Source organism: Pseudochaenichthys georgianus, chromosome 20 (genome assembly GCF_902827115.2).
Source record: "Pseudochaenichthys georgianus chromosome 20, fPseGeo1.2, whole genome shotgun sequence".
Classification (NCBI taxonomy): Eukaryota; Metazoa; Chordata; class Actinopteri; order Perciformes; family Channichthyidae; genus Pseudochaenichthys; species Pseudochaenichthys georgianus.
In genome coordinates, this window is record NC_047522.1 from 7,594,050 (window position 1) to 7,611,923 (window position 17,874).

The window sequence follows — 17,874 nt, forward strand, 5'->3', positions numbered from 1 at the left end:
CTCCAGTATGAATTGGTATGTGTTGTGAATGAAGTGTTTCTTGGCATTTCCCTACCCTTTCTTAATGCTTGCCTAATAAGGGAGAGGATTAGCAGCAGGAGGAAGTGATCAGAGGGTTTTGTTGTTCAGATGGACCTGAATCCATTTAGTTTGACCCTCTGCCTGCCTGTTATTTCAAGTTCACCTCTCGAAATAAGCCTTCAGAATATGCTATCAGCCAAGCTATAAATACAGCAGCGGTGTGACTTTACAGAATACAAGCGCGTGTGAAGTGAGGAGAAGATAGACTGGCAGAGGGAGAATGTGCATCGGCTTCTTTGTGCCTCTCTTTCTACATCCATGCGTTGCAGGGCTAAGTTTTCATGCATTTGGGAGAGGCCTCATGCTGATATGTTAGCTTGTGAACACTACAGAATGAAGATGTTAAGTGTGAAAAGGCTGTGGCGTATGGATATTTAATCTGCTTTTTAAAAATACTTCATGGGCGGAATCCCATTTTCCGAAAACAGCTCTGGGACTCATACGATTATGATGCAGACAGCCTGCCTGTACCCCTGAGTACACTCAAACACAACCTGTGACCTTTCCCCCTTATGCACAAACATGTGGCTTATAGCAAACCCATGAGCAGCTCATTCATATTCCCAAACACCCATCTATTGCTGGCTGGGGGGACATATTCATCCTAATTGCTGAGGTGGTCTAAGCCGTAAAGTGCCACCTCACCCAACAATCATTTTCTCACAGATTGTTTTCTGCAGGTTCATTACAGTCGTTGATGCATTCACAGGGGAATACATAAGCAGGGAAACCTGATGCATCTGCAACGATCATGCTGACTAATTACACGTTGAGGTGCCCAAGCACTAGGGAGTTCTCAGGGAAGGCGGCTGAATCCATCTTCTTTATATATATTTATATATGACAGGCCTGCTACCAGCTGTTACAGTGATACTGGTGGCTCTTCGTGCTCCATTCCTGCTCTTCCCCACTGTTTAGCTTTCCAGCCTTTTTTTTTGAAATATATTTACACTGGAGAATGCCATGGATTGCTTTCCAAGAAACCCATCAACTTGGTACCCCCATGGAGGATGGAGGACGAAGATGAGAAGCCCCTGCAGATAATCTAGATATTGCACAGGCCTCCTTTGAACTGCCATGACAAATTCAGCCCTCCTTAAATCCCGCCCCCACTCCCAGTCCCTACGCGATGCAATTTTCATTTGTAGCACTTAAAAAAATATATTAAAGTGCCTTGCTGCTAGTTCTTTGATTTGCCGGAGATCTTGTCTTCGCTGATCTTCTCCCATGTCACTACATCCATCACACACTGGAGCAGAAATGTAGTAATATAAAGGCTCTTTCTGGATCCCCAGCTGGTTCCCACTGCCCCCTCTGCTTCCTCTCGCCCAGTGGTGCATGTATGAGATGCTGAGGCTAGCACTGACCCTCCCTAGAGGGTCAAAGAGAACAATTTACGATGCTGTTTGTTTGGAGTCAGCCCAGTCTTCTCTTTGACCAGCCTCAGGGATTAAACTAATTGCATGTATTGGACTTCCCAGATCTATGTTTGGTCTTTTCCCATCCATTAAGTCTTGTCAAACTCTTTTTCAAGCATATAAGATGACATGTAATGTAATTCAACAAATGTATTAGCAGGCATATGTTAAGAACATTAATTCAGAAATGCAATGAACATTAATTCAGAAATGCAGATGTGTCTTTTCATTTTCTTCTCAAGTACATGCTGTATGTACAATGTACACTTTCTCAGCACATGCCATTGGGGAAACCTTGAATTATTCCGTGTTAATTCATGTTATGAATTTTAACGAACTCAATGTCCATATGGAGTTAATTGCAATAGTAGCCATACAGAAACAGCTAATATGTTTGTTCTTTTATCATTCTGTTAGTATGTGCCATATATGTAAGTGGCTTTGTAGTTTAAAGTATTCAATTAAGTCATTACATTTCTCTAACATCACATATGCTATTTAAGAAACCACATGCCAATATAAAAGCAACATTGATTTTGTAATGAACATAAATAGAAGGGCTTCACCATCACCCCACAAGTAAGCCACCTCACACCCCAATGAGCCACTTAATTGGCCACATCCACATAAAAGGCTTTAATGTACGCTCGCTGCTCTCCAACACATATAAAGCTGTAGGAATCAAATGGACTATAACTAATACAATTGATTTTGATCAGGCAGTACGAATAACATGATAACCGTGTCTCGCCAAGTGCTACTCAGGGGCATGCACAGAAGATCCGTTCATCCTTTATGAGCTGCTATTTATTGTGCTTTTAATGAAGCTTGATTGGCAGCATGTCCTAGTGCCCATTATCATCGGAAGGATGTGCTCATTCTAATCTGCAATTATCACCATAATTGCACCCAGAATCCTCTGGGCCCAAATAAGCAATCACTCCCACGGCTGGCGTGCCACCTGTAAGTGCTCCTCAGGAGGACACGCAGAATGACAGGGTAACAGGTCTTGGCTCACTTCCTTTTCTTCCCCTTCTCTCACATGCTCTTGATTAACCTTTCTCTTTTTCCCTCAGCGCCAACCCAGAGAACACTCTTCTACTTGTATCTCCCTTTCCTTCATTCAACCTATCCATCGCATTCCCTGCATCCCAGAGCTCCCATCCCCTCCCAACACAAATGTCTAACCTTTGGTCACTCTCATCCTTGTGGTATGCATCAATACAGGCCCATTATCAAGCTAGTTGTCTCACCATAATTATGCATTTTGTCATGTGCTGCCTCTGTAGCTGTAGATAAAAGGAGAGCCTGGTTAAGCTGAAGGAAGGCTATTGATTCCTATTGACAGGCCCCTCAAAGGCCTTTAATGAAGGGGATGTAAATGAGGGTTTTCCACAGTGTTTAATGACTACGTACCATAAAAGGCCAACATTCTCCTGCAGTCTAAAAGGGACATGGATCACTCACAATCGTGCGCGAGAGATACTTTCAGTTACAGGGATGTTCAGGAGCAAAGGCTGGAAGAAGGGAGGATGGGAAGAAAAAGCACATAGGGATGTCAGATAGGTATGCAAAAGGGAATCGTGACTGTCAGATCAAGGGATCCTCAAGACAATTTACAGGGGTGTTAAGGTGGTCAAGTGAATTATTCAGATATGATAAAGCACCAAGAAAAGCAGAGTAATGTGTCAGGTATATTTCTTTGTGAGGGTGATAACCGCTAAGCATGCTGTGAAACATCTAGTCCGGGGGTGTCCAAACTACGGCGCGGGGACCATTTTGAATCGGCCCTCAGCAAATTCAAAAAGTATAATGGAATATGGCCCACAAATGAAACTTGTGCTCGTCTTATATTGTACTTCATAAGATATATGTACACATATATTACACAGTAGTATTCATGTGTTAATAAGCCCACTTTTCAAATACATTCAGTCAATTCAAGTTGGACATTTTTTCTAACAAATCTAAGTTGATAAGAAAAAAGCCATGTTTCCCCTTATTATGAGCAATCTGAGGCTTCTGTTTTAAGGGATGAGCTGAACACTTTTTGTAACAAAATAAATGAAACCCTATGGGGAGCTGTGATGGAGGCTGTTTTTTTCTTAAGGCATTTCCAAGTATCAAGCATCATTTACCTTCATTTGATTTTGCTGACTTATAACTGAATGTATGAGGCTATATACCTGAGTGGCCCAGCCCTTCGCATATGTTTCTGTATGTGGCCCTCGGTGAAAAAAGTTTGGACACCCCTGATCTAGTCCAACTATCTCACGTCTTCTTTCCCCCCCCTCACAGCAGCCAGATGGCTCCCAGTAATCACGACCGGATAGTGAGGCTGAGGAACGAGTTCCAGCATGCCAGGCACGAGGACGATGTGGACGACCACAGGCACACCTACAGCTTCAACCAGTCCTGGGTGAGTGTTCCATAGAATCTGCACTCCACTGGTGTGGCACTGAGCTGCACACACCCAGATACACATTCTCCAAAACACCCTTAAACCCAGAGCTCTTAGAGTGACTCCCCGACTCTCTGCTGGACTAAGATTATCTCCACCAGCTGGATTTATTTCACTCAAATTGTTTAATTCTGAATCGTATTTCTTTGACTATCTACGTGTGACATTACTTTACTTTGATAAGAGTTTGCTTTCTCTGTTAAACAGCATAATCATTTCATTGTTTGGAGGTAATTCAATGTTACAAACAGAACATATCGATATTGGTAGTCCCTCTTAAAGATTAGAAGTGTAATAATAAACAATAGATACAAAATATTACATTACATTTTTTCCAACAGATGTACCCAATCAAAAACCCACTGAGCATCCATATGAATTGTTCCAAGCAATCATACTTGAAGAAGACATGTTGTTTTGAATATTTGCACGTTGCAATTAAGTAGGGTCATAAATCCCAGCATGCCATGTCGAAATTATAACAATATGACTTGGGAAAGGAATTCAAGTTGATGTTTCACAGTACGAAGCCCCGGCACGACATTAACTGTCAATGGTTTCATGAAGTGCCTCAATTATCTTACACTGTCATCTTTTTGGACCGTCAGTGTTGTACCACTGCCAAATGATGTCACTAAAACTTTCGGCTTCAGCCCCAACTTCTGCCAAATATATTTTACTTATTTCTCATTCCCGGGTCCGACCTTTGACCCAGATCTAATTGCTCATTACTCACATCCGACTTCACTGTCGAGGAAATATGATACACTTGCAGTACGGCAGGAAGAAGAAGATGGAAACGGGAAATGTTCGATGATAAATACATTTTTAAGACTTAAGGCAAAGTAAGGGGAACAAAATTGAAGACCGTGAGCAACACTATTCATTTCCATTTCCAATAGTCTTGATTTAAGGGATTTTTAAATTAACCATGTTTTAAATTAAAATGTTAGTTTTTTCTCCTGATTGATCTGTACCAACAATGGGATTTAATCCTCATAATTGGAAAAATGTAATAAGTTCATTCCTTTGGTAATTCCTTCAGACCTGATTCCACCCTACTGTGCAACTGCGCCCAGAGTTTAAGTAAAAAAGAAACACTTTCATCTTTCCACACACCCTATTATATCACCGATTATCTTAACATGCTGGAACAATATTTACTTAAATCCCTCTTCTAACTTTGTTAGAGACATAACTCATTGGTTGACACTTTATTTAAGGTCAAATGTCCTCCTTATGTTCAACTATAACCAAACAAAACTGAGCCAAAGCAGGAACAAGTTTGAGGTCAAATATTTTGTATATCTTTTTGTGATTTAATGCTTTGAGACAGACATAGCTTTTTCTGTTCTGTGACCTTTCTGACCTGGTGGTAGAGGAAAGAGGGCTAATTGTTACACCAGGCAGAGCTATTTTCTAAATGATAGGTCAGAATGTCAGACCTTGAAAGTTAAAATATTTGGCATCCAATTATCGATGTCAGTGTGTCAGTGAAATTGGTTTGGAGTGGAGTTCTAATGTGGCAGTGATCTTTAGCTGTTTTTCCTTTTGTCTGCGTTTGGTAGACATAGCTGCACACTTCCCACCACGTTTATAGAGAAAAAGGCAGACTTTGTTTGCTCTGGATTTCAGTCAGTGTTAGTCCTATTGATGGTGTAAAATCACTGAAAGCCGACATCTCTCCACACTTTTTTCTTAATCGCTCTCTTTCCATTCTGGCTCACAAAGTGGGATGCTAACTGTTTGTTCAGCACTAAGCAGTCTCAGTGTGTCTCTCTGAGCTTCTGAGCTCCTAATTGCTTGTGATTGTTGACATTGTTGAGTTACCCGCTCTACTCCACTGGTAATAAGATATAGGGCCAGCCCTGGAGTATTGAAGTCGATTTTATTAGTCCTCTTTCATGTTATTATAGTCCTGTGAACAAGGATTCACAAAGGCAGGGCTTGTTAGCGAAGATACTGGCGTGCCCATGCTACGGGTTGACACCGATTAGTGGAACTCGAGAGAAATCCTGTCTTAGTGTCATCCAAAAAGCAGGATGCTTTATTTGAGGCAGAGGGGCCAAAGATGTGAAATGAAAACCAGGAGAACTGTAGAAGAAAAAACACATGTTAGCCATTTTGGAAAAAGGATGTAGATGTAGAGACACACGTAGAGCTAGAAGGTCAAATACACTTACATTCTTCACTCGCAGCTTCCATATATCAGACTGACCCACTCTAAAAAACACAACCTTGTGACTGTGTTCTGTGCCGACCTATAAAGGCTACCTTTTGTCCAGAAATTGATATATCTCTCTTTTTTTAAATGATTTTGCACACTGTCAATGCTATATTTTGTCCGCAATGATGAAAGTGAAACCTCTGTGACCTCCACTCCAAGCCTTCAGTGAATGTAACCATGAAAAGGCAAGCTGCCCAAGAAGAAAGTTAAATGCGCACCAAATCAGAGTCGGCAAAGCTACACTTTGAAGCAAGTTGTCCCTGAGTACTCAAGGTTACAACATAATGGCTTCCACACAGATCTGCATGCCAGAACAGGAGCAGCTGCTAGCATCTAGAGGCATGGCCAGGTTGTTATATTTATGCCGTATATTTCTATAAAAACAAACACTTTTCTCCCTCACTTATCCAAAAAGGATGATTAAAGTAAGTAAGACACAGCAATCTCACCTCAAGGTCCATTTAGACCTTCAGACAGAGTTTACCCAGATGTTATGAAAATGTAGATCTGAATTTGTTGTGGCTAAAGCTATAGTTTTGATACTGCTGTAATATACTTTGCTGAACAAACGAACCAGACTATCTTTTTGTGAACATTAGTTAGGATGTAGTTGTCTTGCCAGTCCATTCATCCGTACATTGTGAGCATAAAAAGGCCATAGTGCAAGTTAATACTGCAGATACTCAGTGGTATTTCATTTATTTGTCATTACTCACTATTACCAAATATCTTCCTCTGCGCAGACAGCTGTTATATATCACCTCTTCAAAAATCTTTCACATTTGGAGGACAAACAGCAAAAGTACATTATAATGATCATGAAAATGAGGAACAGATTGCAAGGGAGCCCATGGAGCAGCGGGAGGTGTGAGGCTCCCTCTCTGGGTTGACCCCTGGCTTGTCTCCGGGGTGTTTGAGACGGCGCTCAGGTATGTCCGCTGTGAACGCCTGTGATGACAATGCTTGGGTCAGTCCTCGAACCCCCGGCTCCTCCTTAATGGAATAATGACCAGGGCACGAGAAGCCCTGTCCATCATGGAGCCCCCAAGCCAACGCACACAATGAGAGCTGGCATGTTTTCTCTCCCTCCCTCCCCGCTGCTCTGTGAGAGGGGATTTCCAGATGTTCATCATAAAGCGCGATGTGTTTTCCAAAGAGTTGCCTTTTTCTCTCTCGCTCTCTGCGGCAATAAAACCAATTTGTGCGTTTGGCTTGGAGCGCCAATGAGCATGACCACACAGAGGAGTGTGAGCGCCATGCTGGTACCTTGGATCAAACACACCAACAGCAGCCTGTAGCTCCCTTATTTATGGAAATGATTTTGATTTTATTACCCTTCTATCTACTGCTGCCAGGATACATGCGCCTCTAAACATCTGTTGTGTTTGCGCAATCTTGGGTTTCTGGGCGTTTGATTGGGTTTCCACAGTTCGGTTGACTTCACATGGGCTAAAGGCTAGAGTTAAGACAACAGCAGTGTGAGTAGTACTGTAAGTAGTCACATCATTTATGGTGGAGCGTTTAGGTCCTACTGTAGATGATTCAAAAAATCTCTTTCTCACACATTTTGTTACATAGCAAATGCCCGTAGACTCAACATGCTGTTTTTCACAGTTTGATCACACTGACCTTGCAAAAGAGGAGCGTAACATACTGTAAAAAGCAGCAGGGAAATCCTTTAGCCACTCTTGATTGTAACTGCGATGCTTCTTTTTATAGTGCTGAGACGATTCTCCCTCTCCTTAAGATTGATCGTGGACACATGGACTATGTCATGGTACTATTCGCTACTATTTCAATCCCCAAAGACAACCTGACTGTATATTTGTATGTCAATTATGGTGATTTGGATCGATCTTTTGTTGAGCTTCTTCCAAGATTGCTTGCTAACCCAACATGCATGGCTGAATTATGGATATTGCTGTTCAATGTAATGCATGTAGCAAGCATGATTTACTGATGTTGTGATTACAACAACCATAAGCAACAGGGCTTGCCAACGTACTTGAACAACAACTCACAATCTTAGAGTCCTTTAACTTGTCTGTGGGTATGACATGAATTTATTTATGGCAAATATGCATTGTTCCAAACACATCCGATCATCACACACACTCACACTGTGAATGTGCATACTGTAGATGTATGCAGGCCCACCCATTTTATATTGCACTCCATATACTTTGATATCAAACTGTGTGTGTGTGTGTGTGTGTGTGTTCACAGATAAGACTAAAAACAGAGGGAGTCGAGGAGAACAAAGTGATTACACTTCTCTTGTGTCGACATAATAATGCATTTCAGTATTATTACCACACACAGATATCTTCACAATAAAAGATAAGGCTCCAACATTTTGTTCTGCCATTTGTGCATGCTGTCGAGTGATATTGGAGATAGCCACCGCTTCCATTCACCATGGTCTCCTGGGCCAGCGAGTGGGAGACGGCACCACACTGCTTGCCCTCAGATGGATACTACGCCCCGGAGCTACACACCCCGGCGACCACAAATGGACTTGGTTTGCTCTTAATACATTGGCAGAATTGGGTCATGGACTTTAACAGTGAATCATTATCCAACTGTGCTTTTGTCAGGATGTGGTGTTTCACAACTTTCTCACTTTCTTCTTGTTCTCTGCCCATTAGCAACTTAAATGTGTTCCATATGTCTGTTTGTGTACAGCAGGGCTTCTCTTAAAACTGTTCCCTATGTGCAGGGCTACAAACAGAGCATCATGAGGAGTGTAGGCGGAAAAGCCACATGTTAGAGCTGACCCATCTCAGCAAGCGGCTTTGAAATCTGAAAGGTCTGTGACCAAGACTGAACCAAGAAATATTACACCTTGGAACTCTTAAAGCTCAACGCCTTCCCAGCTGCTTTCCTGGACTCTGATTTTTGATAGCTGCAAATAATTTTCATAATTATGTCCCCCCCGACTCACCGTCTGTGAACGCTCTCATGTTTGAACAGGTGGAGATTTCTTTTTTTCCTTCCTCCCTCCTTTGTCTGTCACACCACCAAGAAAAGGAGAGGGATAAAAGCGTGCTGTATTGACATCATTTTTCACAATATTGGATCGAAACGAACACGGACGTCTCTTTGATTCGATTTCAACAAATGTCATGTTTTATATGGCATTGTATTCCAGGGCCTGACATGGAATAATCTGATTCTCCTTCCCTGATAATGCCATTACACTGACTGATTTTCTCTCCTGGCTATTTCTCATACATTTCTCTTGGCATGGCGTCATGCACCTCAACCCTTCAGTTTTAAACCGAAGTGTCAAGCACCTCCGGATTCCTCGCCACTTCCCCTTCAAATCCCATTAAAAACTTTTAGTGTGCGTGACTAATTATTTTCTCACCACCACATTGGGCTGCAGTTAAATAATTCATCCTTTCACCTCACTGTTCATCTGATATTCGTTTATGTGCTCTGCACCTTCTGAGCCGGCGGAACGTGTTGTTACAGTGAAACCCAAAACACGTGAGTCCAATTCACTTCACCCACGTGGAATACTGTTATTTTTAAGGAATTGGACGGCTTGAGAAAGGACTTGTTATTAACGCTGAGTGAAATGTAATTGCGCTGTTATTGCAGCTGTCCAAGTGAGGAGGAAAGCAGCCATTTCAAGAATACAAGATGTGTCCAAGACATTTTTTCTGTCTATCGCAAACATACCTTTACCCCATCAATCTGTTCTGTCATGCACTACGACTACCTGTCTTCTTCCAACCACCCCCAAACACAAACACTTTTAAGAATCTCTAAAAGTGTCATCCCAGACAAAAGAAAAACACTTATTCTGTAAGTGCTCTGTTCCAATTTAAATCTCAGAATGCACACCCTCACCTGCCTACCACATTAGCGTCTGAGCCTTATGAAAAGTGACACTCGGTCAGGCCACAGCTCCTCAGCTCGTCTCTGTTTAATTGGCTTGTCGTGTTCTTTCATCAGCCAGCTCGTTAGCAGTGCGCTAGTGTTGAGGGAGATGATATCGCCATGTCAACCACACAGACGATCAGACAACAAACACACACACGGTACAGGTTAGTGGTGTGTAGTCAAGTCACACGCAAATCTGTGAAATGAAGCAGTTACCGGGGAAACTCATCTATATTTAATGTCTTCAGCATGCTAGTGCTTACTACTACTTCAGAAATACACTGCACACATTTAGCACAATATTACACTATCATATTACATTTCATATCATGTCATTAGCACTGATCTTGAGTGTAATGTACAGTAACAACACATTCATTTTAAATCCTACAAGGAACATGTATTTAGCTCCAAAGTCATTATTTATGTAGAAATTGTAAATGTTTTTTCAGCCATTTTTTTTAAATTATACATTTATTTGACTACACCTGAGACTTGTATGATACGTCTACTAACAAGAAGAATCCTACCGCTGTTTCTGGACATACTCTTTTTGAATATTGGAACCAACAAGCTATAATCATCTGTATTTTTAAGTCAATCATCATGACATTCTCTCACAACGCAGTATGTGTTGCTGTTATGACAAATGGGACAATAGTCCCTTTCATTTGTAGACATTCCAGAAAGAAAAATAGCCCTTTATTATCTGCACGGTATTGTTATTAAATGTCATACTGCTGTCACTTTTGTAAGTCTCTTCTGAATTAAAAATGTTAGTGCAAACTGTGCTGCCTGGCATTCTAGTAAGTCAACCAAGGATACGTAATTAATATCACAGGTGCATTGTGCAGTGTCATTTTCATCATGGAATCACACCTCCTAACTACCTGTTCCCAGAGTGTTGCCTAACACACAGGAGGCATCACACTGACACACCAACTGCTGTGCTAAGGGAAACATATTCCATCATCTAAGTGTTTTTGTATTTGAGTGTGTTATCTGTTACCAGATGTGTGTCCAAAGACAGAAATGTCAGCCCAGATGTTATAGTAACTCTATCTTTTCATTGTGTGGATTTTACAGTCGAGCAATGGGATGGAACCACTAAGCGGACGCCATTCAGTAAACGTTGACTCGCAGCAGCCGCAAGAAGATGACTTCCAACAAGCACAGAGACAGTTCAGCTCCCTGCCACGGTGAGACCTCCTCTCCCTTCTTTGTTCCATCTGTCTCTCCTTTCTGAGGCTTATCACATTCCTACTGCCCTTTTGACTTTTATCCATTTCTTTCCCTCATTTTTGTGCCTTTACCCTTTTTCTCTACACTTTCTTTGATTACAAAGTCAATCACAAAGCCTCCTACAGACATTTGAATGACTCTTTGCACAACTCTTTGAAGGAAATCATTTAATGTGATCGCTTGGAGTTATTTGACTGATATCCACTTTCATTAAGTCAATGTTGACCCTGTGGAAGTGGTGAAATTAGTGGAATCATTTTCTTAGCAATCTCTCTCTGCCGACACAACATGAGTTCAGAGCTACAACCGCTGCCCTTCATCTTCTTCATCTTCCTGTTTCAATACTCTTGCATATATTTCAAAGACATGCCAATAAAGCTTACCATATCTTACATCTCGAGGCGGTGGGGCAGAGTTTACTATCGGTATTTGCATTTCCTGCGTTTCCGTATGTGACTCATCCAATCCTCTGAAGCTCACTTAAGTCAATTCCAATTGCAAACCATTTTCTTGAGGAATATCTGCATTTTAAGTTCTACATCTTTGGAAAGAAAGTCACCAAAGACCTACATTCTATACTTTGATAAAGGGACGCAGAGATGTTCGGTTATGAATAACACGTCATTTCCTCTCCCTGTTTAATATCCCCTCATTGAAAACAATCCAATGTGAGTTTTTTTGTATCGTGAAATGTTCTGAAATGTTGAAAGTGAAGTGTGATTTATTTGAGTTCTACTTCTTTGCCAGTTTAAACAAAGACGGAACTTAAATTGTGTGTATGTGTGTGTGTGGTCTTTTAATTTCTTGGCCAGAGTAACTGTGCTCTCTTGTGATTGTATCTCTCCCTGCACAGATCATTTTTTTTAGCTGTGCTGTCTCTGAACAGTCACCGGCAGGTCGATTAAAACATGTTCCTGTCAATGGCTATGGATTTGCGGTCCACGTGGACGCATAATCAATGTGGCCTGTATAATCCCGAGGGATCTGTGCATTCACTTCATAGGTGTTATCTGCTGGCATCTCATGTGATGTGACAGTTGCCTCCAGCCCTCCCCTCTCACTGAGCTCCTTCTCTTGGGAAAGTTGGTCCGGCCGCCAAAGAGCCAGGCGAGGGTGGCCTTTGATATGCATTCCGCTCATAATCTCACAGCGTCTTTTAGCGAAGAGTCGCATGAGCTCAGGCTTGACGTTTGACCCTGGCTAAAGCTTTCTAGAGATTGTGTCTCGGCACAGCTCCTCATTAAAGAGCTAAAGTCTCACATCCCCAGATTAATAACCACAATTGCCTCTAACTCCAACCACCTCTCCTTTGGAACCCCTTCATCCTGTCCTCCTCTTCCAAAACAGGAAGCTGAGCAGTCAGCCGTTCAGTCGAAAGGGGACATTCCCGCAGAAAGAAAAAAAACCTTCCTCCTAAAGAGCTTCCAGGAGAAACCATGGTTATCTGATGACGGCCAGGCTTAGCTGGCTGTCTGGGATGTGAGTATTGGAAGAGCACTAATGAAGGCTTGTTGTCGGAACAGGATTAGCGGTGACAGGCAGTGGAGGGCGAGAGGGGGCCGGGAGAGGAACGAGTGAGTTAGGAGGAAAGAGAAAACAACTGATTAGCCTGAAAGAGACGCTCTCACACACACATGAATGTGGTCAAGATAAGGTTCTTAAATGTGGCCTGTGTGAACTGCCAGTAGCTCTTCCCTCTTTCTATGCAGCTCTTTGCATTCCTCCGCTAACGCGTTGTAAAGAAAACATTATTCCAGGTTTGTAGACAATTTATTTGCACAATATAGCTACAATTGTTCCACTGCCCATTGCACGCATTTGGGTTTTTTCCCCTAATCATTGTGTGTCTGTGCATGTGTGTGTGTGTGCTTTCTCCTCCTTCTCATAAACTCTGATTCTTCCCAGCTGTTTTAAAGAAACACACGGCGGCCACAAATTCTCCTGCAAGCCAACTTCCTGGCTTTGTTTGTTATGTTCTGTCATTCTAAATGTACCCCAGTCTTTGGCATGATGTATTTTCCCATCCCCTCCCTCTGTAGATGTAACTAATCTACTTTGTGACATATTCTGGCAAAGGAGTCGAGGTGATAAGAGAACTGACTCCCCTGACACATCAATCACGATTACATTCCTGTGGAACAATGCCATTTCTGTTCTGCTCTTATCGCCACCGAAGACTTTCCCCCTAAATCTCCCTTTTTTGACTTTGAAAACCGAAAGGGTCATTCTGGAAACGCAGATTGCTGCCTCGTGCAACAGGCGTCCTGGGTTTCTTAATACGCGGCTCCCTCCTGAGCGGCGCTGGCCGCTTTGTAAGCCAAGACGGGGTGTAAATGCATGGCGGCTCGCCCAGACAGAAAGACCCAGATATGAAGCATGTGGTGGGGCTCTCTCCGCAGTCTGTCCCTACATCTGCCCCTCCGCCAATTACCCTCATACTTACACAGGCTCTACATGCGTGCACACACATATGGAGCGGAACCAGATAATGTGTTTGTGTTGTAAAGTACGGTACATAAATGCATACACATTTGCAGAGGTGGGAAGTAGTGGAGTACAAATATTTCGTTACTGTACTTAAGTACATTTTTCTGGTATCAGTAATTTACTCCATTACGTATTTTTCTGACGACTTTTTACTTTGACTTCTTACATTTTGAACACAAATTCCTGTACTTTCTACTTCTTACATTTTCAAAAAAGGGTCGTTACTTTAGTTTGAATGTGTGTTTGGTGGCGTGATCATTATTACTTAGTCATTGTGTGCCTATTGATTTGAACACGATCCGTGTATCCATCACTTCCTGGTCTTCTCTAAAGGGACCAATGAAATCGTTGTCATGTTGCCGTTGTTCAGCATGGAAACATTCATTAGCTAACAATGACATTATTGTTCTATTAATATAAAGGGAGGTCAGGTACTCTTTAAAACAGTTGGTAGTTACTTCTTTACTTTTACTTGAGTAAAGAAGTTTAGTCAGTACTTTTACCAGAGTATTTTTAAACACGAGTATCTGTACTTCTACTTGAGTAAAGGATGTGTGTACTTTTGCCATCTCTGCACATTGTCTTTGGGTGCATAGTACATATAGACCTTAGCTTACAGATACTGACCCTTGAGCCGTGTCCTTTATCTTTTCACCTCCACTTAGATATTGTGGACCACACAGGTCTTCATGAGTAACACTGGATTTGAGGAATCACATGGAGATATGTTTTAGGGAGTGTTGAATGAACTGGCAAGAAAGAAGAAAAAAGTACAGGAATTAATATTTGTTATTAAAATCCCTAAGCTGGATCTAGGCTTGACCCAAGGGGTTTAATGGCAGTCCAGCCATACATATCTACGTCATTATAGTCAGCTTGGTTCAGCAATAGATTACATTCACACTAAATGAGTTAACTGTGTGGTACAGAGAGACAGCCGTGTATGCTTGTACCTAAAGTCAAAGACTATAATGACATTACATTGACTATTATAACGTTAGATTTATTTTTTCTGATTACTGAATAGGAGACTACTGTGGTTGAGTCAGAAGTCACATGCTACACAAGTAGATAACGTATCCTTGGTGTTCAGCTATTAACCAACCTGGGGAGCGGATGTTTTTTTACTTTTGGTTCTGTAAACTGTTTTCTCTTTTCCATTCAACATTGAAGCACAGAGAAAAAGAAACCAAAGGTCAAGGTAGAATTGCTCGCTATTATATCCATTGTGAGGTGTGACTTCCAGTATAAAAGTGACATCTTTTTATTTTATCACACTTTATTTAGTCAGGAAAGTGTTTTGGCCCAAAAAATAGCCTGTTCTGTTTTGTGTTCCAGTCAGTCTCTCTGCAATGAGCCTCGTCAGATAAGAAATGCAGACTTTTTTGGCCTAAAAGCATGCCGGGCCCCTGCCTCCCTCTGCAGCAGTGTGTGCTGAGATCTCAAAAGCTTTTTAAGCACACTGCGGGTCAGGGAGGTGTGAATGGGATTTCTCATAGCACCTCTGACGCAAAAGACACTGTCACAGGTCTCTACCCTAATGGATCCTAATAATGGAGGAGCAGACTCAACACTTTGTCCAAAGACCCCGCGGGTCGTATTGACAGCTTTCCATAGCCAATTTCCAGAAAAGGGAGCATGTGTGGCAGAAGGCATACTTGGAAGTTTCTTTTTTTCTATTAGAGACAATATGTGTGCATGTTGGGCCCTTGTATCAGTGTAGAGCCCGGCAGGCAGACTGAAGGAGAGTAGAAGGCCTGCCATTACTCTGTCTGTGCTGTAAGTGCACCCGTCTGCATCTCCAAAAAATAGTTAAATGGATGAAAGCAGCCATTTTTCTCAGCGTGGTTTTAACATTTGTGTTTGTTTACGACGTGGAACTAATAGTGCTGATGGCGTTTCAGGCTTCCCCGCGTTTGTTTCCTGTCTCTTTCATATCTCCGTCTTCAAATAACAGGATTCAGTGTAATCATTCAGCAGGCTATAACAGATCCCTCTTTGCTCCACTCATATTGCCTCTAGTATTTTAACACCACCACATCCCCCTTTTAATGTCACAAAATGTGACAATGGACACATTGTCTGCTGAAGTGCAGTTTCTTTTGAATTCCCCTTCAATAGCACTGACCCAGGGGCCGCTACAGGAAAAAAAGCAATCTTTTTCGGAGCTCCTCCTCCGGTCACTTTAGATCCAGGTTCTGTTTAAGGTGACTCACTCAACGGTGCGATTAACCTCTTTACCTGCCTTTGTGTGTTTAGGCCACCCCATAAGACCCCCAGCACGGAGTCCCAGGACTCGTGGGACAAGGTGTACATGCCAGAAGAGGGACTGCAGCCATCCAAGGAGAACCCTCGCCACCCCTCCGGCCAGGGGTCACGTAACGGATACCTGGGGACGTCCAACTTCAATGCTCGTGCCCTCTTAGAGACTCAGGAGCTGCTGAGGCAGGAGCAGAGGCGCAGAGAGCAGGAAGCCAAGTCCAGGCCTGCCTCCATGCAGGAGACCCCCAGCAGCATCACCTACGACCACAGCAGAGAACACACTCAGGCCCCTGGCCCCGCCCCGATGCAGGCCGCTCCTCAGACCAAGGGCCCCTACAGACAGGACGTACCCCCGTCGCCCTCTCAGCTCGCCAAGCTCAGCAGGCTGCAGGGCTCAGAGAAAGGGAGGCTGTTCTACTCTTGAGACAGTGACACGGTGGGATTAGGACTGATTCCAAAGAGCATTAACAGGGAAATATACAAAGTGGGCAAAGTGTCTTCTTTGTGTTTGAACATGCTGAGAAACAAAGATTTTGATGGGACTGTTGATAGGAAATGTTAATATTTAAAAAGGATGTTTTTAATGATACGAACCATTATCCTTTTAAGCTGTCAAAAAGAAATGAATTACTATGTTTTACTGTCATCTAACTATGTGCATAAGTGCCTTCTCGTCAGTCGATTGTTCCCCTTTCGCAGGCATCGGCCCCATTTCTCTGGCTCATGATCTGCAGATTTGACCCATCCATCTGAAAGATTCAGTAGAGCAGACACCGCGGCAGAAGGCAATTGGTTTGGGCCATCGTGACAACAGTGCGTCCCAAACATAATAACCCCGAGCACGAGACATGTTTTTGCACCCCTCCCCGTGCTGGCGGGGGTCTTAGTCGATACATCACTTGTGTGAATGAGGCTGGTTTTTTCAGGTCACTTCGACGAGCATAGCTTCTGCGTGTACACAGTGTGTGTGTGTGTGTGTGTGTGTGTGTGTGTGTGTGTGTGTGTGTGTGTGTGTGTGTGTGTGTGTGTGTGTGTGTGTGTGTGTGTGTGTGTGTGTGTGTGTGTGTGTGTGTGTGTGTGTGTGTGTGTGTGTGTGTGTGTGTGTGTGTGTGTGTGTGTGTGTGTGTGTGTGTGTGTGTGTGTGTGTGTGTGTGTGTGTGTGTGTGTGTGTGTGTGTGTGTGTGTGTGTGTGTGTGAGCGCTGGCTGGGGTCTGCATGTGGTGACAGAGTGTGGATGTTAAGCAGCTTGTGTGAGAGTCAGAGCTTGGGGTTTGGGCATGACCCCCACCTCAGTTCAGGGAAATGTCCCCTTTGGTTTCAGATGCGAGACTTACCCAGACTGCGTATCCTCCTTTCAACCCCCCTCTCGTATTCAATATGATAATCCTGGATTCTTTATCTCAGTTTCTTCTCCTTCACATTGTCACCAAACGTTCTCTCAGAGGAGGGAACAGCTTTAAATCCCCTTACTCCTACCCAGGGAAACCAGTAGTGTGAGTGGGGTCGGGTCTGGGGTATTAATTAATGTACCTCATTAAAAATGAATGGCCCCCCTTTGTGTGTGTTTATGTTGTCATGTATGTCGAGATAAAGAAACGGGGACCTTGCCAGTGTAACCGAAACCTTTAGGTGTCTGAGTTGTTCCTCGCTGCATATTTCATCAGCGTGGCTACAGAGGGAACCACAGCGCACTGCAGTAGGTGGCCTCAGAGCCATCTGCACCCTACAATGGAGCTGATTTTGTTTTCTTTTCATGATTATGTCCATTGGTAGAAAACCATTTTGGGGCCTTTCTGTGGTTCAAT

General features: G+C 42.9%; 1 protein-coding gene across 1 annotated transcript in view; it reads left to right on the plus strand.

The window, feature by feature from the left end:
* Positions 1 to 17,049, plus strand: part of pard3aa (par-3 family cell polarity regulator alpha, a) — a 295,125-nt gene extending 278,076 nt beyond the window's left edge. Inside the window, exons 25-27 of the mRNA XM_071206980.1 lie at positions 3,798 to 3,918; positions 11,165 to 11,277; positions 16,067 to 17,049. Coding sequence (XP_071063081.1) covers positions 3,798 to 3,918; positions 11,165 to 11,277; positions 16,067 to 16,493 — 661 coding nt within the window. The 3' untranslated portion in view covers positions 16,494 to 17,049. The remainder of the gene's footprint in view (positions 1 to 3,797; positions 3,919 to 11,164; positions 11,278 to 16,066) is intronic.
* Positions 17,050 to 17,874: the final 825 nt, after the last annotated feature.